Genomic DNA, 27,877 nt, shown 5'->3' with positions numbered 1-27,877 from the left:
TGGTGGAGTTCATCCTGGAGTGCAGAAAATGCATGGTTCTAAATTATCTTTAGCTTCTGTGGTAGGCTAAAAACATCAGAGTAGTGTCTGTTAACATTTATCTTATACTTGGAAAGTATTTGGCTTTTCTTGGGATCTAGAAGAACGGCATTTACAAGTGCTGAGGGTAAATACACAAAACATAATGAAAAGTTTTTCATACTTCAAGGTCTACTTGATATGAGAAAGAGGAGTAAAACCTACAAACCCTTACATAGTTACATAATTAGGTGTTTTACCATAGTACTGTTGTTCAGTAGGAGTTGGCACAATGGATTTGAGGATAGAAATACTCAGTGTTGGAAGACCTCAACCAAAATAACATAAAAGTTAGAAATGTTTTGCATTATTCTCTTGTAAAATTCGCAAAATTGCTCTATCACATAAATGCGAAGGCATTAATTTTACAAAGACAATGTTGCACAACCAATGCTCAAACAAAACCACTCGCATATTGTCTGTCTAAATCCTTTATTTTTGTTTTGAGTGCCCCTAAAATGAAGGGGTAAAAGAAGCATTGTGAACGATTTGCACGCAGTTACATTCCATTTAAAAATCAAGTAGAGATGGTGCTGAAGTATTTACAGGAAAAAAAGAAAAATCTACTTGACGATTGCACCGGCATTTTTTCAAACATTTGTGGAAATCTGCTGGAATAAAAACCACTTTGACTGCATTACACATGACAGGCCAAATGTTGTAATCTTAAACATTTCAGAACATGATTCTCAATGAAACAGGAGTTTTCCAGAAAGAGAGAAAAAAAAAAAAAAAAAAAAAACTTCAATTGATACCACTGATATAAAGAAAAAACAAACAAGATAAAGCCATTTTCAACATCGTGAAATCCAGCAATGACAAAAGCCAATACCAATACATAATGCTGCGGGGAATTGCACAACGCAGCTGCTGAGGTTTTGAGCACCTATTTTAATGATTGATGTATTTAAAAAAAAAAAAAAAAAAAAAAAAAAAAAAAAACTGACCAATAGCATCTGTAAATAGTTCAATGATGTTGTTTCTGATAGCTCCTTTTTCCACACGCTTGATTTACCCAATAGAATGGCACCAGTACCTTCAACTAACATTTCAACTCAATGTCCTTACGACACTAATGTAACTTCATCTACAAAAGAAAACAAATGAAAAAAAACAAACAAAAAAACAATTGAAACAAGCAATGCTCTATTAATCTCACTCATGCGCACACACACCCACACAACTTACAAAACTGCTACAAAAAAATTATGAAAAACATGGGGAAAATGTGCCTTTCGCTTCCAATCATTCCATCCAACTTCCTTCCTTCAAAAATGCCATATACAATGTAGTGGATGGAACAAGAATGGATGAAAGTATGGGAGAAAACAGAAGGTTTGAAATGTCATTGGTTTGTACAAATTTTCCATGTTTGTGCTCCTCGGACTTCATCTAAAATGGGCTTTTCACCTCCATCTTACTCTGTGGCAGCGGCTGGGGCATCTGAGCTCTCTGCGGCTGCTGGTTCCTGAGGAGCAGCTTCTGCTTGCTTCTCCTCGGCTGGCTTCTCTTCGGCTACCTCACTGGATGGTTTTTCCTCATTGCTTTCGGCTGGTTGGTCAGCTTTCGGTTCCTCAGTTGGAGCCTCCGTCTTGGCCTCTTCACTGGAGGCCTCAGGCTTGGCCTCCTCAGATTCAGGTTCAGCATCCTTCTTCTGCTCTCCATTCTCCACAGCTGCTGCCGCCGCCGCCGCCTCTCCACCTTCAGCATCTTTTTTGGCACTCTTCTTAAAGGAGAAACCACTAAGTTTGAATGGTTTCTTAAAGGAGAAGCGCTTTTTGGTTTTGGCAGGCTCAGCGCTCGCAGGGGTAGAACCGTTTTCTTCTGTCTTGGCTGAGTCTTCGCCATTCGCAACGGCGGAACTTTCCGCATCCCCCTCTGGAGCGGCCTTCTCTGCGCCTCCTTCCTCGGCCTTTCCCTCCTCTGCTTTTACCTCCCCGTCAGCAGAGTGCTTTCCATTGGCCTGCACATCCTCCGTGGCTGCTTCTGCATTTGGAGAGGCATTCCCATTGGTTTTAGCATGGCCATTTTCCTGTGGGAATAAGAAAATGCTTCATATAAGCTGTGTTTTTGCATTGTGTAAAAATTTTAAAAACACAATTGTTTGCATTTACTTAGCATATTTTCAATCTATAAAATAGCAAAGGCTATATGAAAACACTGTCTGGAGTCTATAGGTTCGCCACGTGGGTGAAGTCTCATGCACTTTGTCTGGCTGATGCTGTTGCCATCTAAGTGAAAGCGTTGCAAGATGGACGAGTAGATCCACCAGCGCCGATCAAGCCGAGGAGATCATCGTGTTGAGTATATAAGCGGTCTTGCAAGGATACTTCTCATATTAAAGCCATTTCTCATATTAAATCTAATGGATTTTGTCTCGTGGCTTATTTGTACTTCCATTTTATCAACAAGATGCAATAAAGGCGTGGTGATTTTACCGAAATGGCTTTGCACGACGGAAAAGCTTGATAAAGATACGAAAATATTCCCATTTTTTAAAAAAAATCGGAACGGGATCACCGAATTTCAACGTGATTGTAATTTTATGATTTAAAAATAAAAAATAACTCGGCGTTTAAACGCACTTTTTTACCACGGGGGGTCAATTATAATCAACGTTCAAATGAGAAAAATGCAATTTACATCAAACATAACGCATTTATGCTCACGTTTTCAATATTTATCCAATAATAACATCGATATTTAACACAAAGTGTTGATTTTCAGTGGAAAGTGGAGAGTCCCCTTTGTTGATCGGCTCATTGTTCATTTGAACCGACTTGATTTTTGGTACTGCACACCCCCTCAAAACATCACACGCCTGTACAAAGATAATAATTAAAGTTATTACCTGTCCATTTGATTTATTCGCAGCCTCGGCTGGTTTTTCGGCAGCAGTCTCCTCTTTTGCTCCGTTTTTGGAGATTTGCGCTCCCATGCTTTCACACGCAACAAAGAATCGCAGATCAAATGAATGAACAAAGAGCGCGAGCTTCTCCCTCAGACGCGTCGCGTGCTCGCTCTCAAGAGCGTCTGTTTTCAAATAAAACCGCGGAAAAGAGATAACGAGAGGCAAAGCTGTGATCAGCTGGTCAGAAAAAAATAATAAATATAGCTCTCTCTCAAATAAAATATATTATTTTGGGATACGAGATGGAGATAATGAAATTGTTCTCTTTTGATAATGAGATGCGGGATACAACGCCCAAATACCCCTGACGTCACAGAAGGCTGTGTGAGCCAATCAGACGCCTCCGTGAAGCCGAGGGGAGGGGCTACACTCACTGACTGGAGGGGGAGGAAGGGCGCGCAACCAGCAACTGGTGATTCGGTACAAATGAATCCAGTCACAAAGGGCTTTTTTCTTGCTATTTTTCTTTCTTTCTTTTTTTTGGCAGTTGCTTTTATGTTTTTTCTCCGCAAACCTGTCTTTTAAAAAATCTTTCTTTTGGTTTCTCAAAACTGAAGGGAGATAGCAAAAATCGGAGATTTAAATGGCTGGGTATTCAGTATAGGGCGCTTTATCTAAATAGACACTACATAGGCCTATGTGATCATTTCACTCCCAACGCTCCAACCTTGGATTACATTTTTCCAATATAAACATCCAGTCACATATTGCATGCCTGATGAATTCATTCTGAGGAATCCTGGTGACCTAGATTCAGTCACAGTTTATTGTCAGCCCAGACGGAGCTGTTTTCAATGCACTGAAATAGTCTAAAGCGCACTTTCACACACCATACTAACTCACGTCACCATGGCAACTGCTCAACGTCACAGCAGATTGCTCACAAACAATAATAATATTGTCAATGTGCAATGTTGAAATATGTGTTTACGTCTGAATGCGTGAATGATCTGTCTGAGTAATCCAAGAAACAGTAAGGAGAGATTTAGATTGCAAACTAAATCATTAAACCTATTCACGACACCAAACTGGTTTGTGCAAACAAGACATTTATCTTTAAAAAACTTAAATGTATTATATAATTAAAGCAGCCTAACAGGACAAAACAGATTTCATACTTTGTAATATGGACATATTTATGGCATTTGATCAACAACGATCTTTCAGAGGTAAAAAAAAAAACACACACCATATTTATAATCATTTATAATTTAACCAGTGAAACATCACAAAAACATTTTGAAAAGTCAGCTCTCTGCATGAAGTGACTCAACAAAATGTTCATGATTATAAAATGTATAAAAATATTTCAAAATCTCACTACAGTTGGCCGACGCTGCAGCAACAGATGTTGATTTAGGGCGAGAGTCCTCTGGCAGAGTTTCATTTCCTAAGATTAAAACTAATAATATCGAAAATGCTTGAAAGTCAGCCCAAACCTTGATCTTTGCCGATTACTGATAACGAATAGGCCTACATCTGTAACACTGCAAGTCATATGCACACATTGCCATTTCTTTGGGACGTGGTACTAGAGCTTTTTTGAGACATGGTAGTACCATTGGCTTTTTACATGTACCAAATTATGATCATTCAGATAAAGGTCTTGTAGTCAAATCAGGTAACAAAAGTCAATTTTATGCAATCACATACCCATAAAATCATCATTTATTCATGTTCTTCTAAACCTGTATGAGTTTCTTTGCTCTGTGAAACACAAAAGAAGATGTTGGGGAGAATTGTAGACCGAGGCTGTCATTCTGTCAAACATATCCTTTTGTTTTTCACAGAAGAAAGAATATCATTCACAGAGTTGAAATTTACGGCAAACAATCCTTTTTAAGTGATTTCAACATTTACAACATTATTGCCTGAGAAAAAAAAAGTAAGATTGCATTGAATACATTGTGCTAATATTTATGATTGTGTGTTATCATAATGGAACGTAACTTTAAATGCCCATTGTTGGCTTTTCAGGTAAACAATTCATGAAACAGCAAAAAAAGGTAAAATGTCAAACCAAGGTAGGTCAGTGAATATTATAATTAATGAAACATGTAATGACTTGCCCTAACCTTACATCTATGAAAAAATACAACACATTGCAACCTTTCAGTTAAAGGTGCTAAAGAGGATGTTTTGTTTTATACATTTTTGCAATATTACTTGAAACTGTCTTTACTAACTGATAAAAGACTATTTATTAGGTGCACTGAAAGGAATAATATTAATATACATCATCTGTGCACGAGGTAGTGCCTTAAAAACATCAGCCAATCGTTTATGCGATCATCGCGTAAACGATTGGCCCTCTGGCTTGTCAATCACTGCCATGACGTTCCTTGTGCGAGACGAGCACGGCTGCGCTCTCCAGTAACTTTCCACACTCCACAGGCGCCACATGCAATGTTTTTGTCAGGAGACAGGAGTAACAACTGCAGATTATGAGTTACCTGCGGTGAGTCCGACATAATGAATCCACAAACACGACACAGCGAATGCCGGTGGTAAACACTCGTGTTCCAATACTCGTGCACGAGTTTTGGGAGGCGTTCCTTCGAAATGAGCTGTGAAGGAGGGGGGTTGTTCTTACGCATGCGCTCATTTCAAAAACTCACTAACAGTCTTTGGTTTCTCAGTCGACGAAAAGATCCTCTTTAGCACCTTTAAATGATTTGCATAAACGTGTATTTATAAAGGGTAGGATGGGGGAGATGCCCCCCTTAGGAACAATGTGGATTTACTTTTAAACTGTAACATATTTAGATTTAAGTTTAGCATGTGCAGGATGATGATGCATCAGCCAATATGTTATTATAGGAAATAAATACACATAAATACACTAAAAAATGCTGGGTTAAAAACAACCCAAGTTGGGTTGAAAATGGACAAACCCAGCAATTGTGTTGTTTTAACCCAGCGGTAGGGTTAAATGTTTGCCCAACCTGCTGGGTAGTTTTATTTAAACCAACTATTGTTTAAAAATTGCTATATGGCTAGCTTAAAATGAACCCAAAATAGTTGGGAAATTAAAAACCAGATGCAATTAGAGGCAACAATAATAGACAAAAGGTGAATGTTTATTAATAAGCTTTAATATTTTATTAATATAAATTTAATAGTTTAATAGTTTATTAATATAAATTTATTAATAAGCAATTTAATAAATGTTTATTGTTTAATAATTATTCATTGAACATTAATAAATGTTCATTTCCAACATACTTTGGGTTAATTTTAATTAAGCAATACAGTAATTTTTAAACAATAGTTGAGTTAAATAAAACTACCCAGCAGGTTGGGCAAACATTTAACCCTACCGCTGGGTTAAAACAACACAATTGCTGGGTTTGTCCATTTTCAACCCAACTTGGGTTGTTTTTAACCCAGCATTTTTTAGAGTGAGAAACATTTGCTATAGTTGTTATAGCACAAAATGTCAAATATTAAAAGAGGGGTTAGATGGGCCCCCTGGATAAACTTTTACAGAATGTATAAAGACTTTGATATAATGCTTATTAATATATATATATATATATATATATTTATTATATTTATTTATTTTTTTTTTTTAAGTGTCATCAATGTAAAATACTAAATAAACTATTGTATTTTATTAATATCAAAATTTTATTTTGACAATTTAGTTGAATAACTGAATAACTAAGACAAAGCAGAATGCAGTAAAAGAGATTAATATTAAAGGTGGAATTATTCTATGACTTATATCCAGGCATTTGAATATTTACTTATTTTAATTGAAGATATGTCATAATAACACTATGAATATAAATTTAATGGTTTCACTCAACTAATCTATAGGTTTTAATGAAAATGAAGATGTCTGAAATGTTCATCTAATTCATTGAAATACTTAATAATAACCTCATTAATTACAATAGCCAATTATTACATTTAAAAATAGTAACACTAACAACATGCACTCGGGGCCTGTGCCAATTCTCAATCTTTTTACTTAAAAATAAAAACTGTAACTTTTACTCCACAAGTAAAAACACTGATGTGTCCACAAATCCTTCACTAACAAATAGACACAAAAAACTTAGATATTCAACATAATAGTGTCATACAGCACTATTTTCCAGAAAAACAAAATTAGAAAATAAAATGCAAAAGCCTCTAAAAATGTTCTTCTAAAATGAGCATTTTTATCAAGCTCGTATGTTTAGGTTCAGTAATTTCACTATTTCACTTTAATGGCAATTAATAGGTCATTTTCATTGTGAAATAAGAACATAAACATAAAAGCTTGATAAAAATGCTCATTTTAGAAGAACACTTAGAGGCTTTTGCATCTGAAGTCTTCATATATATATATATATATATATATATATATATATATATATATATATATATATATATATATATATATATATATATATATATATAAAACAAAATTAAAAATAGCATAGCCATTCATCAAAAGTGCTGAGATGAGATTTTGTGCCATCTATGGTCAGGAGAAAAAAATAAGGTGTCTGGTTCACCCTACTAGGATGAACACTAGACTGAGCCTACTTGTGGCAGGCGATATGAAAGGAAACGTTTCACACCCATACCGTTTCTAATTTAACAGAGAGTGTCTAGAAAAGCAGGTGTACCTCACAACATGCATGGATTAGAATTTTTTTTTTTTTTTTTTTTTTAACTCACACCAAAATTATTGGTGTCACAGGCTGTCGACGATTACAGAGAGATTTGTGAAGCATGACCAGACAGTCCTTGTTTTCCTATAGTAACCACACAGCTGTGCCCACGCTGCATAGTAGGAGCAAGAAAGGACCATAGAGGAGGCAAAATATGCGCGCGCACGCACGCAGGCGTCTTCTGCGCCACCCGATTGGCCGAAGGCCCTGTCAATCACACCCTCGGTCCCCAGAGAGAATCCGCCTCAGCAACGCCATCATCTGTTACACTCGGCGACAGGAGCAGCCTGAGCCGTCAGGGCCAATGTTGTTATTTTCATAATTCACCGAGATTTTATTAATAGAAAAAGCTGTCTGCAAATGACCTATTTTCGATTCTCTCTTTGCGGTGAAATACAAAACACTTCGGGCAACCCCTCTCTTGGTAAGCATTTTTTGATGGTCTGGCGTTTTTGATACACTTGGTGCAGCCGATGTGTTTCCAATGGATATTGTGGTTAATGGAAATGATGGGAGATGGAGGCACTATAATGCCAGTGCGAGCGGACTAACCACAATGCATTCGCTTTATCAGCCGCTTGGTGTTTAGGGATGTTTAATATCGAGAACGAATGTGTTTTGTGTAGGGATGGTGTGATGCTTTTGCTCCGAGGCGCTCGTCTGTGGCAGCAAGATTGATGCGCAGCAGAAAAAGCCTTACGTACACAATTGAATGGAAGAATAAGGCCTCTGTCACTGGACAGTAGTCATCTTATGATAGAATGAAATCAAACAATACCCTTTATCGGGGTTTACAATCTCAACAGACAAGTATTTGTGTGACTTAAAGATTTTTTATTTTTAGTACAATCTGTCTATTGATTTTTTTGGTTGTTTTATGACTGTTCGAATGTATATATGCAGTGGACATCAGGCACAAAAAGCCCTTCTCCCCTCTTATTGCTTTCTTATGCATGCAGAATTATAAATACAGGGTGACCATGGTCATGGAAAACCTGGGAAAAATCTGGGTAGTCTGGGAAAGTAATAAACCATCATGGAATTGTTTCTAGTGTACATTATGTTTCTGTGGTTTTGCTTTGAGTCTCAGAAAGTCAAATCCTTCATCTAAAATTCAAATCTTATAGTTTAAATTTCTTAATTTAAAGGATTGGTACCTGAAATCCTCACAGCAAATATCTATATATTTGGCCAGCAATCATGAACAAAATGTCTTGCAAATTCATTGATAAAAAGCACGGGTGCAATTTTATTACTGACTAAATATATATCCTAGGGTCTCATGTTGTGATGAGTATAACATATATAAATTTGTTTTTTTAGGGAGATAATAGTTCTTTGAATATATTTGCTGTAATCTCTGTGGGTGAGACTCAAGACACTTTTCCTTGTTCAACAAAAGCATGAATGGCTCTTTCTACTGAATTCTGTTTTCTGCAGATTATAAAACATACTGACATAAGACCTCAAGTATTCCATATAGTTACCCAGAAGTTGTTTGCGAATATAACGTTGTCTCTGGCTTTTGTTTTGCCCACTCAGGCAAAGGAGTAAATCGTAGATGTTTTCACCCCATCTTTAATTGAATGGAATGCGAATACTCCACTGTGGTAGCCCAGTGCTCGCCTTGGTATGTTTATTGAATGTATGTTTTCGTTTACTTCCTGCATGTGTTACATTTCTGTCAAAACAAGCTACTCATATTAAAGGGTTAGTTCACCCAAAAATTGAAAATTCTGGCATTATTTACTCACCCTCATGTCGTTCTACACCTGTAAGACCCTCGTTCATCTTCAGAACACAAATTAAGATATTTTTGATGAAATCTCAGTGAGGCCTGCATTGCAGGCAAGACAATTAACACTTTTAATGCCCAGAAAGCTACTAAAGACATATTTAAAACAGTTCATGTGAGTACCTTTATATCATGAATAGGGCTGGGCGATATATCGCATGCGATTGTCACGCGCATTTCGTCAGTAAAGCCGGTTCCCTGATTACCGCTAAATCGGCATCACCTGCTTTCAAATGGAGCGGCATTTAATAGACAGAACCGTAGATCACTGACAAGTTACGCAATATCGCGTTCATATCGCAGATAAATCGCCTTCAATAATGAACGCGATATTGCGTAGCTTGTCAGTGAACTACGGCTCTGTCTATTAAATGCCGCTCCATTTGAAAGCAGGTGATGGCGATTTAGCGGTAATCAGGGAACCGGCTTTACTGACGAAATGCGCATGACAATCGCATGCGATATATCACCCAGCCCTAATTATGAAGTAACAAGAATACTTTTTGTGTGCCAAAAAAACAAAATAATGACTTTATTCAACAATATCGAGTGATGGGTGATTTCAAAACACTGCTTCATGAAGCTTTGAAGCTTTACGAATCTTTTGTTTCAAATCAGTGGTTCTGAGCACGTATTAAACTGCCAAAATCATGTGAACCATTGAAATTTCGAAACACTTATGACGTAACAAGCTTCATTTACTGAAATCACGTGACTTTGGCACTCCAAACCACTGATTAGAAACAAGATTCGTAAAGCTTCGAAGCTTCATGAAGCAGTGTTTTGAAATCATTCATCAGTAGATATTGTTGAATAAAGTCATTATTTTGTTTTTTTGGCGCAGAAAAAGTATTCTTGTCACTTCATAACATTAAGGTTGAACCACTGTAGTCACATGTTTTAAATATGTCTTTAGTAGTTTTCTGGGCATCTGAAAGTGTTAATTATCTTGCTGGCAATGCAGGCCTCACTAAGCCATCGGATTTTATCAAAAATATCTTAATTTGTGCTCTGAAGATGAACTGAAGATGAAGATTTGGGTGAACTAACCCTTTAACATTTGTTAATCATGATGTTCAATCAACAGAATGGAAAACTGGATATGGTAGCATAATAGTTATTAGTAAAAGTGAAGTTGGCGTCACATTAACTGACTCACTTATCCAAATCATTATGCTATTTGATGCAAATAAGATTAAATGAATCACAAATTCAGTGAATGACACATTTATTTGTTTTCTCTGTAATTACAGACTTTTTTTGTGCTAAAAAGCAAGATGTCTTGCTGAATCACTTGTCGAATTTATTATTGATTTATGTCTCTTTCAAGTAATTATTACACACTAAAATCCCCAGAGTTAAATCAGATCGCTCAGATAACATATGGTCCCTCTCTATATAGTGTTAAAGTAACACTGAAGCAGAGTTAAAGTTAATGAGATAATTAAGTGATTAAGTTATGATTGAGCATTAGTGATGAACACCTGCTGTTAACAAGCATAATCACTGAAGAGAAACACAATAACTACAAAGGACTTCCAGCCACAGCCTTAGATGAAATCAACTGAAGATGAAAGACATTAAATCTCTCAAGATCTGATTAAACAACTCCACAAACAACATATTATTTCATTAACTTTAACTCTGCTTCAGTGATATTTTAACACTATGTAGAGAGGGCCATATGTTCTCTAAGCAGAGCTTGATTTAACTCTGGGGATTTTGCTGTGTACTTAGGGGTATTTGTTTACTTCCAGTCAGTTGTTCTGAGTATGAATCTGAACCTCGTCTTTAATATGGCTCATTTGATTAGATTCAAACCAATAAAATGTCCAAGCAGAAGTGTGTATGTCAACATGTCTGTAAATTAATGTTCATTTTCTTCACCTCAAAGAATATAGATAATGGGCTGTGTGCAATGTAAGGACAAAGAGGCAACCAAACTCACGGATGACAGAGAAACTAGTGTCTCACAGCATGCAGGATATCGATATGGGGCTGATCCGACACCTCAGCACTACCCCAGCTTTGGAGTCACCACCATACCCAACTACAACAACTTCCATGCGCCTGTCAGTCAAGGAGTGACTGTGTTTGGTGGAGTGAACTCTTCTTCACACTCAGGAACGTTGCGATCCCGGGGTGGAACAGGTAAAATGAGGCACTTTGCTGTTCTGGTCACTTCAAACTGTCCTGAATGTTGAAGTCAACATGACATAAAAATCATCCTTATTTATTAGCCTACTCTTTCTTAGTTTTATTGTGCCCGCTGGATTGGTCCACATCATTCCAAATAAAAAAAATGTTTGTCTTCCTAGTTAAAACAACTTGTCTTTTTGGCTGACATCACTAAGGCCTCTAATTTTTCAGCTCCTGCCTCCACTCTGGTGTCAAGCATGCACGTTTTTCGTGATCCAATCAAATTTATTGGCTAAAATCAAGTTTTTTCTCATTGAATATCTTGTTTTATTCGGAAATGATTTGTAAAATGAGTTGTGAATACTGCTTAATGTTGACTGTTTTAAAATAACACATCCCTTTTTAAAAATATCCCAACTATTTCCACTTCGGAGCACATTTTTGAGACATTGTAGTATTTCTATAAAACTATGTATTGTTTTAGTCTTTTTTAGTCAGTATGCTGATGTCATTTGTCATTTACTTTGCAGGAGTAACACTCTTTGTAGCACTTTATGATTATGAGGCAAGGTCAGAAGATGACCTCAGCTTCAGGAAAGGGGAAAAGTTCCAGATTCTAAATAGCACGTGAGTTTATTGGACATATTAACATATTATAAAAAAAAATGTAAAAAAATGTGGACGTGAATTTGGAGCCCCGCATATGACATGCGGTAATAAAATATGTATATCGTGGCCACGTATTAACAATTAATTCCCGCGACTTACTAATACTGCAGCACATTTTACTAATTCACTCCCTTGTAAATTGTGCGCACAATCTAAAAATTTGTTCCCTCATTTTACTAAATTGTACATATGATATAACATTTTTTTCCTTTGTTTTAGTTCAGTCAAAATGAAAGAAAGAAATAATACAACATGGCCAGGATTTACTAAAACGAGAGAACAAATTTTTAATTTGTGGCCACAATATATTTTGTCATGTAATTTTGTCATGTCATGTGCAGGGCTCCATAGGATACTGTTTGAAATATTAACTTAAATTATAATTATAGTTAAATTATCCCATAATTTACTCACCCTCAAGCCATCCTAGGTGTATATGACTTTCTTCTTTCAGACGAATACAATCTGAGTTAAATAAAAAAATATTCTGTCTCTTTCAAGCTTTATAATGCGAGTGAATGGTAACCGAGATATTGAATCCACCAAAAAGCGCATCCATCCATCATAAAAGTAATTCATACAGCTCTAGGGGGTTAATAAATGTCTTCTGAAGCGAAGTGGTGTGTTTTTGTAGAAAAATATCCATATTTATAACTTTATAAACTAGAATCACTGGCTTCCATAAGCGGGTCGATTCCGGCGGAATAGTGAACTATGACCCGACACATGAAGTACTGACGAACGTGGAAGTGCAGAGGATAGAGCAAAACACCGGTCACGAATTAGAAGTCTAAATTGAGAATTTTTAAAGAGAAATGTCGGAGGAGCTTATTTGTTTGAACCGTGAAAGAAAGTATATATATATATATATATATATATATATATATATATATATATATATATATATATATATATATATATATAGTATATGGATATTGATATGTTTCTTACAAAAATGTATCACTTTGTGTTTGACTGAAAGAAGACAGCCATTTACACCTAGAATGGCTTGAGGGTGAGTAAATTATGGGATAATTTTCATTTTGGGGTGAACCAACCTTATAAAGTATTTTTAATATACACTGCTGTTTAAAAGTTTGGGGTTGTAAGATTTTTTTCCCCGGTAATTTTTTAATGTTTTCAAAGAAGTCTCTTATTCTCTGCAAGGCTGAATTTATTTGACCAAAAAGCAGTAAAATTGTGCAATTAATAAAAGCAACTATTTTCTACTTCTAATATATTTGAAAATGTAATTTATTCCTGTGATGGCAAGCTTCACCATCATTGCTCCAGTCTTTAGTGTCACATGATCCTTCAGAAATCATTCTAATATGCTGATTTGCTGCTCAAGAAACATTTCTTATTATTATCAATGTTGAAAACATAGCTTAAAATTTTTGTGGAAACCATGATTTTCACTGGGTTTTCTGGATTCTTTGATCAATAATAGAAAGTTAAAAAGAACAGAATTTATTTGAAATATAAATAATTTATTATATTATAAATGTCTGTCACAAAATCTTACCCCAAACCTTTGAACCGTAGTGTTTGTGTACATTATCTTTTGGGAACAAAAAAAAAAGGGGGTTATATGTGCATTATAGAGCAGCCAGTTTTCTTCTAAATAATTGAAACTTGACCCATTAGAAATGTATTCATTGTTTATTTGTTCCCTTGCACCTGTTGCCATATATCAGGGAAGGAGACTGGTGGGAGGCCCGCTCTCTCACTACAGGTGGAACAGGATACATACCCAGTAATTATGTGGCTCCAGTCGACTCCATACAGGCAGAAGAGTAAGTTCCGTTTTAGTACTAAAATAGACAAAAGTGAAATATAAATAGTAGGACTGTCTAGAAGAACTACGTCTGTTTTGTGCATTACTCTTAAGTGTTTTCATTGGGGCAAGCACAATAACTTAACTTTGTCATGTGGTCACACTGTTAACTAAACCAAACACTTTGTATTCCTTTGTAGTTGGTATTTTGGAAAACTAGGCCGTAAAGATGCAGAAAGGCAACTGTTGTCGAATGGAAATCCCAGAGGCACATTCCTTATAAGGGAGAGTGAGACCACGAAAGGTAATTCGCATTTCCACAAACCCATTCACAGATCATTTAAAATAACTGTATATTTTAATATATTTAAAAATGTAGAAAAAGTTGTTGTACTTAATATTTTTGTGGAAACCGTGATACATCTTTTTAGGATTATTTGATGAATAAACATTTCAAAAGAACATTTATTTGTTTAACAAATAAAAAAAATTAACAAAAATATTAATTTCTTTCAGAAAAAACTGTCTTAAAGGATTAGTTCACTTTCAAATTAAAAATTTCATGATAATTTACTCACCCTCACGTCATCCAGGATGTTCATGTCTTTCTTTCTTCAGTCGAAAAGAAATTAAGGTTTTTGATGAAAACATTCCAGGATTATTCTCCTTATAGTAGTCTTCAATGGACTCCAAACGGTTGAAGGTCAAAATTACAGTTTCAGTGCAGCTTCAAAGGGATCTACAAGATCCCAGATGAGGAATAAGGGTCTTATCTATCTAACTAAATTGTCATATACAATATGCTAGTGCAAGTATATAACAATTAGTTCAAACTTTGACCTGTGGAGGGCAGTAATACATTTAGCAGCGTCTACACTGCTGGAATTCTAATGAAGAAGAAGAAGAGAGCTAGTTCAAGACGAGCGTTTTTTTTGTTGTTTTTTTTTTTTTATTAGAACATGACTGATTGTTTCACTAGATAAGACCCTTGAAGCTGCACTGAAACTGTAATTTTGACCTTCAACCGTTTGGAGTCCATTGAAGTCCACTTTATGGAGAAAAATACAGGAATGTTTTCATCACAAACCTTAATTTCTTTTCGACTGAAGAAAGAAAGACATGAACATCTTGGATGACATGAGGGTGATTAAATTATCATGAAATTTTAATTTGAAAGTGAACTAATCCTTTAAGGTCTTTGCACACTGAGTCCGAAATTCGCACCCGAAATTTTCGCACGTTGAAAAATAAATACGACCTCACGTTGTGTCAATCACGTTTACACACTGCCTCCGAAGCTTTCGTCCATCATAAAAAAATTCGGATCAGGTTCGATTTTCTGCGTTTTTCACATCCGTGGCATGCATTTTGAGAGACCAGAGCCACCGTACAAGCGAATGACAAAATACCGAATGCCAAGTTGATCCACGTCGTCTACAGCACAAAGCAGCAGCACTGTATGACAAAGTGCGGAATACAAAGAGACAGAATATAAAGAAAGATTGTGCCAGTATCGCTAGCAAAGCATCAAACTGAGCCACTGACATCCTGAAGTAAACTTTGAAACGCTCAGGATAATCCTGCAGCTCCTTGATGAGGTGGAACTCTCCTTCCTCTCTACGCAGTCTCAGGATTGGATGGACCCAATATTTCCTCTTTCTTATTCTCTTTTTAAGAAGAGAGAGGACAGCTAAATCATGCTCACTGCTTGAAGACTCCATTTTGTAATGTTTTGCAAATTTTTTCGCAATGGGTTAATTAATACGCATCGGTCTTAGTCTGGCTATCACCAGACCAAGCTCAATTTAAAATTGAACATTGGTCTGGAGAGTCTGTATGGATTTTCTGCTGCACAAGAGGCGTGATCAACGAGCATTAGTCACGCAATTGGATAGTCCTTCAACCAATCAGATCAACGATCCGGGTGACGTACTTTGCAGAGCGATGCGAAAACTCCAGGCAGGTTAGTTTGTAGCATTGCTCAGCGGTTTGCAGGAGCAGCAATGGCATCGAGCGATTTTTGCAGGTTGTACAAAAAAACATGAAAGTGAGTGATATTTACACCCAGTCGAGCGATTTGTTTGCTAACTAAAGAAGTCATTCAGCATCGTCGAGAGTTTAAAAGGCGACTCTGATATAGTTACTGTTCTGGGGTGAGTTTCCCGAAAGCATCGTTGGTGAACCATGGTCGTAAGTCCCATTGAACTCTATTGGTAACGACGGAACTTGCGACCATAGTTCGCTTTGGGAAACGCACCCCTGGTTCAGTGTAAATGAACGCGGAATTTAGCCGCCCTAAACTACGTCACTGTCATGACAACCAAAAAGAATTCCAGTCAGCTCAGGTGGCGCGAGATTCAAGAAGCAGGAGACGAAACATATAGAGCAAATAATAAAAATATTGTCTACCAACAAGGGGCATTGAAGTAAAAGAGTCCTGTACTCACATCGTGAAGCAAACCACCAAAATAACAGCAGAGAATCATTGTGTGTCATTAATCGCTGTTTGTAATTTCCTATGAAGAGACTGTCGGATCAACGCTCTGCTACATTCCTCTCAGATAAGGTAAATGCTTAACACAATCGGCATCACTGTGATTGTGCATTGTTATTTTGGAGTGACGGGTAGATCAGATAGAGTTTTAAAACTGCTTGCCGTTGCTTCTCTATCGTCATCGTGTTATACCCGCCAATAGCGAGCAAGGTGGATAAGCCAGTCTGTGATTGGCTCCCACAAAAGTGTAACGGAAGCAATAGAAATGAATGCACGGGTTTCCAGACTGGGTTGCCGAGCGAAATCAAATCGCCGGCAGATCAGGCTGGGTTTACCCAGACTACATCTGTCTCAGTGTGTGACACATTTTTAGGATCACGAATACAAAAAATTTTGGATACGAAATTTTCAGACTCTAAACATTTGAACAGTAGTGTTTATTAGTTGAAAGTTTTGCAAACTTTACATCTTTTTCTCTAAATTATTAACTGATATTTCAGACTCCTGTACTATCTAATTTCCTGTTCTCTCATGTTTATTCCAGGAGCATATTCATTGTCCATACAGGATTGGGATGAAACTAAGGGCGATCATGTGAAGCACTACAAGATACGCAAGTTAGACAATGGAGGATATTACATCACCACTAGAGCTCAATTTGAAACTCTGCAGCAGCTTGTGCATCATTATTCTGGTAAGTCTGTATTAAACTCTAAATACGAAAATGAGTTGATCTTGATGATAAAACGACAGTACAAGCACATGCTATTAATATCTCTGCATTCAGCCCGGGCTGCAGGACTCTGTTGCCGTTTAATAGTCCCATGCCATAAAGGCATGCCCCGCCTCGCCGACCTGTCCGTCAAAACCAAAGATGTATGGGAGATCCCACGGGAGTCGCTTCAGCTCATCAAACGATTGGGGAATGGACAGTTCGGAGAGGTCTGGATGGGTAAGCGATTAGCTTAACCACATGCCCAATAAAAGAGTTTGATATTCATGCATTACTTATAATTCTAGGGGTATAAATCTAGGCCTGTCGGGGAGGCAGAGAACATTTCCTCTTGTCAAAAGAAAGCCAGCTGTCTTGGAAGGATTTATGTGTGGTTCCTTTCAAGGGCTGTGTGACTCACTATGAAGTCTTGTCTCTGAATGGCAGGCACTTGGAATGGCAATACTAAAGTGGCAGTGAAGACCTTGAAACCAGGCACAATGTCTCCAGAGTCATTCCTGGAGGAGGCTCAGATAATGAAGAAACTGAGGCATGACAAGCTAGTGCAGCTCTATGCGGTCGTCTCTGAAGAACCCATCTACATTGTGACAGAATATATGAGCAAAGGTAGGATTTTGCAAACAGAAGTGCTAAATAAAGGCAGTTCTTTTGAACTTTCTATTAATCAAAGAATCCTTAAAAAATCATCACAGTTTCCACAAATATATTAAGCAGCATATCTGGTTTCAACATTGATCATAGTAAGATCATAGTGACACTGAAGACTGGAGTAATGATGCTGAGAATCTAGCTTTGCCATCATAGGAATATATTATTATATATATTTACTCTTCCAAAGAAGTCACATAGGTTTGTTCACACATATTCTGATGGTCTTTTAGGAAGCCTGCTGGATTTCTTGAAGGATGGTGAAGGACGTGGGCTTAAATTGCCAAATTTAGTGGACATGGCTGCTCAGGTTAGTAAAATGTTTTGAAACCCATAATCATTAAAGGTATCTGGTATCAGTAAGCACTTACCTTGACCACGGGACATTTAAATATTTCATTGCTTGCGCACTCCTTTTTTAGGTTGCTGCAGGCATGGCTTACATTGAAAGGATGAACTACATCCACAGAGATCTGCGGTCTGCCAATATACTTGTTGGTGATAGCTTAGTGTGCAAGATTGCAGATTTTGGACTGGCCAGACTAATAGAGGACAATGAATACACAGCTCGACAAGGTGAGGGATGCGATTCCAAATCAGGCTTATCTACTCTGTCTTTATAGACTTAGTTATCCCTCTATGGCAGGGATGGGCAACTCCGGTCCTGGAGGGCCAGTGTCCTGCAGAGTTTATCTCCATCCCTGATAAAAACTCAATTGCCTATAACTTTCTACTAATCCTAAAGACCTTAATTAGCTGGTTCAGGTGTGTTTGATTAGGGTTGGAGCTATACTCTGCTGGGCAGTGGCCCTCCAGGACTGAAGTTGTCCATCCCTGCTCTATGGCAGTGGTTCCCAAACCTGTCCTGAAGGACCCCCAGCACTTTCACATTTTGTATGTCGCCCTTATCTGACACACCTACTTCAGGTCTTGCAGTCTCTACTAATGAGCTGATGAGTTTGAATCAGGTGTGTTAGATGAGAGAGACATCCAAAATGTGCGGTGCTGGGGTTCCTCCAAGACCATGTTTGGGAACCACTGCTCTATGGTACAGTGTTGCCATATGGTGACATTATTTTCCCTCACTTTACATTTCACACTTACCATTCAGGAAAAAAAGAACAACAAACTGCATTATTGGAGTTAAAAGATCAGAGTTTATAAGTCATATGATACTTTCTCTGCAAGATGCAAAATTCAAATTTCCTACTACAGCTGGATATTTTGCTGCATTTTGTATTATTAAAATAGATATTTTAGTTCACAGTCTAACATAGTTTTACAGTAAACTGAGAAAATATTAATGTTAACGTATAATTGCAATAATCCATTTACTCACTAGGCATTTTTATACATATTGGCATCACTTGTATTACTGTGGTTATGTGTTTATAGCGATACAAATGTTTTTATGCATAAAAATATTTCTATTTCATGTGTACATTGAAGAATATAATTAATATATATTTTTAAATAATTTGTTTGTAGGGGTTCCAAATGAATAAATATATTAATTCATATGAGAAACTTGTTTTTTAACCATGGTTAGTTGCCATGTGGCAACATTTTCAGCATGGCAACATCTCAAAAGTAGTTTAGATGACGTGGCCATATAGGTCATATAATTTATGACTAAGCTGTGTTTTATCTTCTAATGTTTTTTTCCTTATGCACGTATTCAACAGAGTTAAATCTGCAATTTCCCTGGGAACATTGCCCAGTTCACAAGTAGGCCACATTTCGAGATCAGATCCATAAATCCAGTGTTCCGTTGTAGGTGCCAAGTTCCCAATCAAGTGGACGGCTCCAGAGGCAGCACTCTATGGAAGGTTTACTATCAAGTCTGATGTGTGGTCGTTTGGAATACTACTCACAGAGCTGGTCACCAAAGGACGCGTACCCTATCCAGGTGAGATCTAATGGTGGAAGGAACATTCTTAGATTGTTATCACTGACGGTAGCTGACAAAAAAAGACCAAAAATCCATTCATTTTTATTGAAAGTTTGCCATTTGATGCAATATGAATTCTTAAAGGCACAATTAACTCATATATTAGAATTCTATCATCATTTACTCACTCTCATGTCATTACAACCTGTATGAACACAAAAGAAGATATATATATATATATATATATATATATATATATAAAAAATGTCTCAATGTCTCCTTAGTTATTCACTAACTTTTGTCAATCGAAATGATTCCAATCTGATTTCAGATTCTGAAAGTTCTGTTTATATGAACCCTAAATTTTGTTTAGAATACATGCATTACATGTATTCTGAACAAAACTTCAGCATATGCGTATTGCTCAGTCGCCGCGTTCAGAACGATAAAGCCACCGTGATAATGTCACCGGAGCTACCATTAGTATATAATTGTTTGTCGTTTTTGCCTTGATGACGTTTATAATGAAAGTCAAATATTCAGTCTCCTCCTCTGACCAGTTTGTAAGACATAAATAAACAAATGCATGTTCATAAGATGTAAAACATATGTAAACCTCAGAGATCTTATTATAAAAGTGCTATGATAAACATACATAGTACTGAGTAAGGTATTTTTGAATCCGATCGAGAGAATATATGAATTCAAGCATTTACGAGCTTATTTTTGTCCTATTGAGTAGATTATTTAAGGTCTACATCACCCCTTTTAATCCGATTGAAAAATTTTTCAGATAAAGCTCAGTCGGGTCGATTGAGGTGTTTTCCATAGAGTGTAAAAAAGATGGATGATGCGTCTCCGGCTCTCCGCTTCCTTCTACTGTAGAAAAATGAAGCCAAAATATCCCAGAAACAGTCGTTGCCGATTACATCATTCAAAGGCTGAGTCTGTGCAGTAGTGATCCTGAGGTGGAGCTGCGGTATCAAGGACCTTCTCGTTCCCGCAGCTTCAATCGGAAGCACAGCTGTCAATCATGATGTTACACCCTGTTTTATAGCATCAAATTAGAGATCGGTCGATATATCAATTTACCGATATTTTCCAGATATTTAAGCATTTTACCATAATCGGATATCGGTTTTGTTATATCGGATTTACTGATAAACGCTGCCATCTTGTGGGTGTTTTGAGAATTGCGCGCAAGATCGCCATTGCAGCGCATCTGAGGGGAGACGAGACAACGGCATGCACATGTAAAGCATAATTACCTGCTTTGCTGTAATTAGTAAACTTTATTTAACATAACAGCCATTAATGCACAAATTAGATGTGTTACATAAATGCCTGAAATGTAGCTAGTTTATGCAGCTTGTCTCTAAGAATGTAACTTTTAACAAGATTCACTTGTTTAAAACAACGTAATTATATAAACATTTACTGTATATCCATTAATATGCTAATAAACATCCAAGTAAACAACTATTTATTATCTCCGCGACCAATCGAGTATAGTTCTGAGTAAATGCATAGATAAACAGCACTTTGTCCGCAGATATTTCATAATCTAGAATGACAAAAACATTATTAATAATTCTGATATAACATACCAGTTGAGAAATGCAATAAAACACGATGTTTTGTTTGTTATATTCCAGTATTCCAGAGAATATTATTCAGTTATTTAACATTATCCAGCAAATTATTCTTCACTCTTTAGCCCATTAAACAGCTTATAAATCTACTAAAACTGTAGTTTAAAATGAAGTATTACATTTCTGCAAAGTTGACATGACTCCTGTCTTTAATTTATTTTCTCCATTTGAAAACATTAGACATTCTACATTTATTTTGCTTATTGTTAACATTGGTGTTGCTGCTGATGCTTTTTATAAATAAAATTATTTTTGTAATATGAAGATTATAATTAACATGAAAGACTACTAATTTTCAACAAAAACAGTATAGTATCAGTGCACTTTTTTATTTTTTGCAGTTTCAGACCCCTCTATTTATTGGTGTATAAATAAAATTTGTTTTGTTTTCCATGCATGCAATTTCATGTAATCGTGTCAAAAACAGAAGTATAACAGTAAATAAATATTGGTTCTGCATATCAGTTATCGGTCACATAAACACACAAATTATTGGTATCGGTTCTAAAAAATCAATATCGGTCAGTCACTACATCAAATAACTAAAACCAAACTTACTTGGAAAAACATTTGAACATATGTTTGCATGATAAGAACTACCTAAAATGACAGAAATGTTGTTTGGAAAAAAAAAAATTATTTGAAGTGTAATTGGGTTTTTTAGTTTGGCTCGCGTCCCATTCGACTGCATGGAGTGGGTGAGGTTTATGACCTATACTGCAGCTAGCCACCAGTGGGCGATCGAAATGCTTTGGCTTCGCTTTTCAGGAAGTGTGCGGCACACTTGGTGTTTAGATGAAGCCTTTTTAATCCGATTGAGCCATCACTCTGATTACTAACTAATTATTTAGGTGCGTGTTAGGGCTGCACCATTAATTGCAATTAACCCGAAATCGTGCTTAAACCGCTTGGCTTAGTGCGATTATGAAATTGCAAAGGCTGCGAATATTTTTTTTATGCGCAGCTTGTCAGTGAATCACACCTAGTAAATGCTGCTCCATCTGAAAGCACTGTGAGTTTGAGTCGCTTATAATGTGCATTTGAAAAAAGCAACATGCATCAAACATCTTTCCAAACATGAGAAGCATTTATGAACCTCTTGTCCAACAAAAGACAACATTTAATAGCATGTTTTTACTCCAAACTCACTTCATAATGTCAGTCGAGTGTTTGAAACAACATCCTTCTGTGAGATGATGTGGCTTCTTACTCAGAACAAGGCATAAAAGAATATTATTTCTAGGGTTGTTCCGATTCCGATACTAGTATCGGAAATGCCACCGATACCAGAAAAAATTCTAGCATCGGTATCGGCGAGTATTTAAACTCATGTACCGATCCGATACCATTTTCTTAAACAATATCTAGTTGTGCCCGCTATCTTTGCTTAACGCAGCAAATCGGAACTCAATTCTTCTTCGCGGCTCAGAATGCAAACACAGGAAGTTGTGCTGTGTTGCCATAAGCAACCACTGTATAGAGCAGCGAAGAAGTGAAAAACAAGGTTATTTATTAGAAATAAAACTAAATAAGATGCTAAACTAATTAATTTAAAGTGAGTCTGAAGCATACCTTTCTCATTCGGCACTGTTTCCATTTTCGAGACGAATGCTAAACTATTAGGCTATTTATTATGTAGCCTAAGCTTTGTACTTCACTCGCATTATCAACAACATCCTTCACATAACAGCACAGTCAGGCGGTGGTCACGGGACGGCAGATTGTCTTACGGAATTGAATTGAGCAACGTAAAGTTTTATATGTTTGGTTGATTGTATTTTTATTTTAATATTTAACAGCTGCGATATCAAGTAAGCAATGCAAGAATTTGTGTGCGCGCGCATGAGGCGCTGGCGCGACCACTGGAACGTTTTTTCCTAAACTGTACTCCGTAATTTATGGTTTATGGTCGTAATTTAAAAGCCAGACATAATTCATACATTTACAAAAGACATTTAAATAACGAAAACAAGCAGAATGTCTGTTTCCTTTCCTAGATCGTTGGAGTGCGCCACAATGAACCACTTTCGTTTTGTTAATCTGTAGACCTAATTATATGGTGAAATATTTCGCGTAGCCTATAGGCCTAAATATTCCCTTTTATTGTATATGTGTTATGTTAGCCTATAGTTTTATTCTGTTTTCTCCGTTCACCGAACCGCTGCATGTGCATGATGTGGCGTTGTGTGAACCTATGTTCTACATATCCTGTAATTTTCGCTGGTTTCAAAACGCACAATAAGCTCCATATTAGCCTACTTGACTTTAATTTTCACTTAAATATAGGCCTAATACTTGACGGTTGGTGACATATCATCGGAAAAACTAATGCCAGGGCGTTGCCATTGTGACTTACCTAACCTATGATGACTTGACAACTGAGCGCTCAGCTCGGTCATTTCACTCTCGTTAGATGCGTCAGCGTCACATTTGCATAGGCTGTACTATTTGAATTCGTGATTGGTTGACTGCCAAATCAAAATATTAAATAGAACGAAAAAATCACGTTATTAACCGGTTAATGGCCATTTCAAACGAGCGTTTCTGTTCAAAACGATTACATTTGATTCAGTTTCCATTTCTGGTTACGTTCCGGTCAAAATTTTGTTTGTTTCCGGTTTCGTTCATTGAACCGGTTCAGAGCCCTGCACCCAGGTATCGGATCAGTACTCGGTATCGGCCGATACCCTGAGCTCAGGTATCGGAATCGGTATCGGGAGTGGAAAAGGGGTATCGGAACATCTCTAATTATTTCATAGTATTCTATACAGTGATACTGATAAAGGCTATGTCGATTAGCTTTGCATTGTAAATATACTTTATTTTCATGAAAATACCCGAGAAGGCTTAAAGAACTCAGATAAACCATATATTGTTTTAGTCATGTGTTTATTAGTCATGTTTAATCAGAGCTTCAATCATCTATTCAGCTACAGTGATAGTATGATACCCATAGGGATTTCCTGGTACCATGTGCATTGTCTTTCTTCTAAGGGGCATATTTGGAGTTTCTGAGCGAGAGCGCCCTCTGGCTTTCAGATGGAGCAGCATTTAGCAGTACTTCACTGGCAAGCTGTGCATAAAAAAATCACAGCCAATTGCCAAATCGCGTGCAGTTTATTTTTGATTAATCATGCAACCCTAGTGCATGTAAATGTTGGACCCCATAGACTTGCATTGTATGGACAGTAACAGTTGAAACATTCAAAATATCTTCTTTTGTGTTTCGCAGAAGATAGAAATTTTGGAATGTTTTGGGTGAACTATCTCTTTAAAAGACTCATTTCACCAATCCAAGTGCATACACACACACACACACACACACACACACACACACACCATGAACACGCACCCGGAGCAGTGGGCCTTTTTTGCTTCGGTGCCCGGGGAGCGATTGGGGGTTAGGCTTCACTCTCGCCTACTCTGAGCTCGATTGATATGTCTGAGGTAAACCACGCCCTCCTCATTACTCTACAGAAAAAGAAATGTAGAAATAAAGAAATGCATAAATAAATAAATGTGGAAAAAATTAAAATCGAAATGAATAAATGTATAAATAAATAAAGAAAAAATAAATAAATGTGGAAAAAAATTAATATATACATAAATAAGGAAATAAATGTATAAATACAATTTTTTTTGCTTTTCTATGTATGTTTATTTATTTATTTATTTATTTTTAATTGTGGCACACTTGGCATTCTATATTTCACTGCACAATTGTTGAATTTCGCCCCCTAGTGGCAGTCGTGCAGAATTTTCAAATTGGTCGTGCGTAGCCGTTACCTTCGTTTATTCACCATGGTAGAATGAATAAATATGAATAAATTAATAAATGCACATTGGATAAACTACCAACATTACTTCTGAAGGAAAAATATTATGGGACTTACTTATTTAATAATTATTAATTATTTATTTCAGACTTAAAGAATCATAACAACCATTTACAGAAATAGCCTAGTGTCAAACAGTCTAAGATGGTCTGCAAAAACTAAATGGATGGATTTAAAATACTGTCTGTGGCCGATTTTTGTCTCCTCAGTGCTCAGCACAACAGCGGCTTGTTTTTCCGTTCATTATAGGTCATGGAAATTCAGCTTATTAGTCAGTGAAAGTCAGGGAAAAGTTAGGGAATTTGACATTTGGCTTAGAGTGGGAGCCACAACTGCCCCACGTATGAAGTACAACATAGCATCACACAGGAATTTAAGGGCCCCACAACTTTTTCTCAGTTAAAGAACACATGCTTTGCATTTGTCCCTCAGGCATGAACAACCGGGAAGTCTTGGAGCAAGTCGAGCGTGGTTACAGGATGCCCTGCCCCCAGGACTGTCCCAGCTCCCTGCACGAGCTCATGCTCCAATGCTGGAAGAGGGACCCCGAGGAGCGGCCCACCTTTGAGTATCTGCAAGCCTTCCTGGAGGATTACTTCACTGCCACTGAACCACAGTACCAACCCGGGGACAACCTCTAAACACAGAGCTCCAGAGTACAGAGAGTGCCACAACAGACTGCCCTTCAAAAGACTGATCAAAAGAGCGTTTGATGAGAAAAGCTTCCAGGTTTTGTGCCATCTCGACCCAATATCTGACACAATCCATCTTCCATTGAACAAAGGACATGCAATCGCATTATATCTGTCAGTAAAGCCAAAAATAGTGTTCTGTGGAGAGACATCAGTCATGATTAATGATAAGAATGGCTTGTTTGTATGTAGTGTAAATAGTGTGTTTAGTTTTCCCTTGTATTTGGCTTGTTTTATTACTTTTATAATGCTGTTTTGCGTTCTTATCCAGGCCGGGAAAGAATCGACGCTGTGAGGAAAGCATGATCGACAGAGAGGCGACATCGAACGTTTTAAAATTTACAATGATTCTGGAAATCATTCTTAGACACTTCCAGTAGGATGTTGACCAGCCTCTTTTAAATATTAAGGGAATTCTGTCAATTGTATATTAAATTAACTGTACATGTCAAAACATTCCCTTTTAGCCGAGACATACAGCAGTGCATAGGTAGCATTTCTGACACATTATTGTGACTTTCACAGAGGGTAATGATGTCTGCACTGGTTTTAGTGAGTTTGCTGGGCCTAATTATTTTGCACCTGCTTTTAGCAAGCGCTCAGTGTCTCTCTTTTGTTTTCTGCTTCTTAGAATGAGTGCATTTTCTATTTAGTCACTTTGGATTAACAATAGAGCAATGTATGTATCAGAATAGTATGAGACCAAGTGGGCATTATGCTTGACCATACTTGCATCTCTCCTGCAAATGAGATAAAATGACTGCTAACATCCTTACTGTTGTGAGAGAAAATAAAAGGAGTCCATTAAATGTATCTCACATTATCATGCATTATAAAATAACACGACTAAATACGTAGAGAAATATTATGAAATGGTAGAATTTCACTCAAGATAACTCATTGCTGGTTTGTTTTTGCCCCTCGTTTTGTCCTTCATGATAAAATGATACGTATGTCTGAATATTCATTATCGGGTCATTCTTTACTTTTTTCGCTTTTAAAAAGTGACAGACCTCTCTGTAAGTCAACGATACTTTCACATATTTTCATTGCGGCAGTGTCGGCATGAGCCGTTTTCCAAGAGCAGTTGTTCACCCACTCTTCATGATTTCAGCTTATGTTTTGGATAGAATAAGGGGTTCAATTGAGAGTTGCTTTTATCAGGGCCTATAATTTAAATTATGTGCTGCATTTGTGTTAAAATCCAACCTTATAATTTTCACATTTATTTTTGTACCATCTATATTTGGATTAATTCATAAATATTGTGTTTATTTAATTTCTTTGTTTCATTTATGCACAAACATTTTTAGAATAAAGTGTCATTCAAATCCATTTCTATCAACCTTTCTTTTTTCCACCCGACATCAGATTATAATTGAATATCTTTTTTGTTAAGTTTGGCAGGTACTTCAAGATTTAAAATTCTCAAGATTTAACTTTTTTTATTTAGTCACAATTGGATATTTATGAGAAAAAGTGGTCTTAAAACAAATTCATACTGATGCATTAACACATGTTTGATTTTCGATGATAAAACAGTAAATGTTAATGTATTTGGACACTTTCTGGCTGTCAAACATTAGTGACCACTTTGCTTGATATTTTATTTAATACACTGCTCAAAAAGTCAGTTAAACTCCTGGGATACTGATCGGTCAGTTAAGTAGTAGAGGGGGTTGTTAATCAGTTTCAGCTGCTTTGGTGTTAATGAAATTAACAACAGGTGCACTAGATGGGCAACAATGAGACGACCCCCAAAACATGAATGGTTTTACAGGTGGAGGCCACTGACATTTTTTTTTTCCACTCATCTCACTAGTTTTGCATTTGGCTAGGGTCAGTGTCACTGCATGAGGCGATACCTGGACCCTACAGAGGTTGCACAGGCAGTC

General features: G+C 36.8%; 2 protein-coding genes across 5 annotated transcripts; one reads left to right on the top strand and one right to left on the bottom strand.

Annotated features, from left to right (window-relative positions):
• Positions 1-493: 493 nt before the first annotated feature.
• On the bottom strand, positions 494-3,285 carry marcksb (myristoylated alanine-rich protein kinase C substrate b). Its single transcript, XM_048190711.1, has 2 exons — positions 2,930-3,285; positions 494-2,110 (listed from the first exon to the last, which is right to left on the bottom strand). Exons 1-2 carry the CDS (start codon positions 3,014-3,016, stop codon positions 1,496-1,498), a joined length of 702 nt encoding a protein of 233 aa, XP_048046668.1. The 5' UTR covers positions 3,017-3,285; the 3' UTR covers positions 494-1,495.
• Positions 3,286-7,800: 4,515 nt separating this feature from the next.
• fyna (FYN proto-oncogene, Src family tyrosine kinase a) lies at positions 7,801-27,317 on the top strand. Of its 4 annotated transcripts, none has more exons than XM_048190706.1 (13): positions 7,806-8,080; positions 9,199-9,286; positions 11,346-11,602; positions 12,121-12,217; positions 13,957-14,055; positions 14,237-14,340; positions 17,075-17,224; positions 17,318-17,482; positions 17,690-17,869; positions 18,145-18,221; positions 18,334-18,487; positions 19,689-19,820; positions 25,723-27,317. In XM_048190706.1, the coding sequence occupies exons 3-13, from the start codon at positions 11,356-11,358 to the stop codon at positions 25,929-25,931; spliced, it is 1,614 nt and encodes a 537-aa protein (XP_048046663.1). In that variant the 5' UTR covers positions 7,806-8,080; positions 9,199-9,286; positions 11,346-11,355; the 3' UTR covers positions 25,932-27,317. The 4 variants fall into 4 exon arrangements, with proteins under 4 accessions (XP_048046666.1, XP_048046663.1, XP_048046664.1 ...); XM_048190707.1 differs by having other exon boundaries at positions 9,199-9,301; XM_048190709.1 differs by lacking the exon at positions 25,723-27,317 and having other exon boundaries at positions 7,801-8,080; positions 19,597-19,732.
• Positions 27,318-27,877: the final 560 nt, after the last annotated feature.

This window comes from Megalobrama amblycephala, linkage group LG5, assembly GCF_018812025.1.
Source record: "Megalobrama amblycephala isolate DHTTF-2021 linkage group LG5, ASM1881202v1, whole genome shotgun sequence".
In the NCBI taxonomy this organism is placed as follows: domain Eukaryota; kingdom Metazoa; phylum Chordata; class Actinopteri; order Cypriniformes; family Xenocyprididae; genus Megalobrama; species Megalobrama amblycephala.
This window is presented reverse-complemented; position numbering and strand designations above follow the sequence as displayed.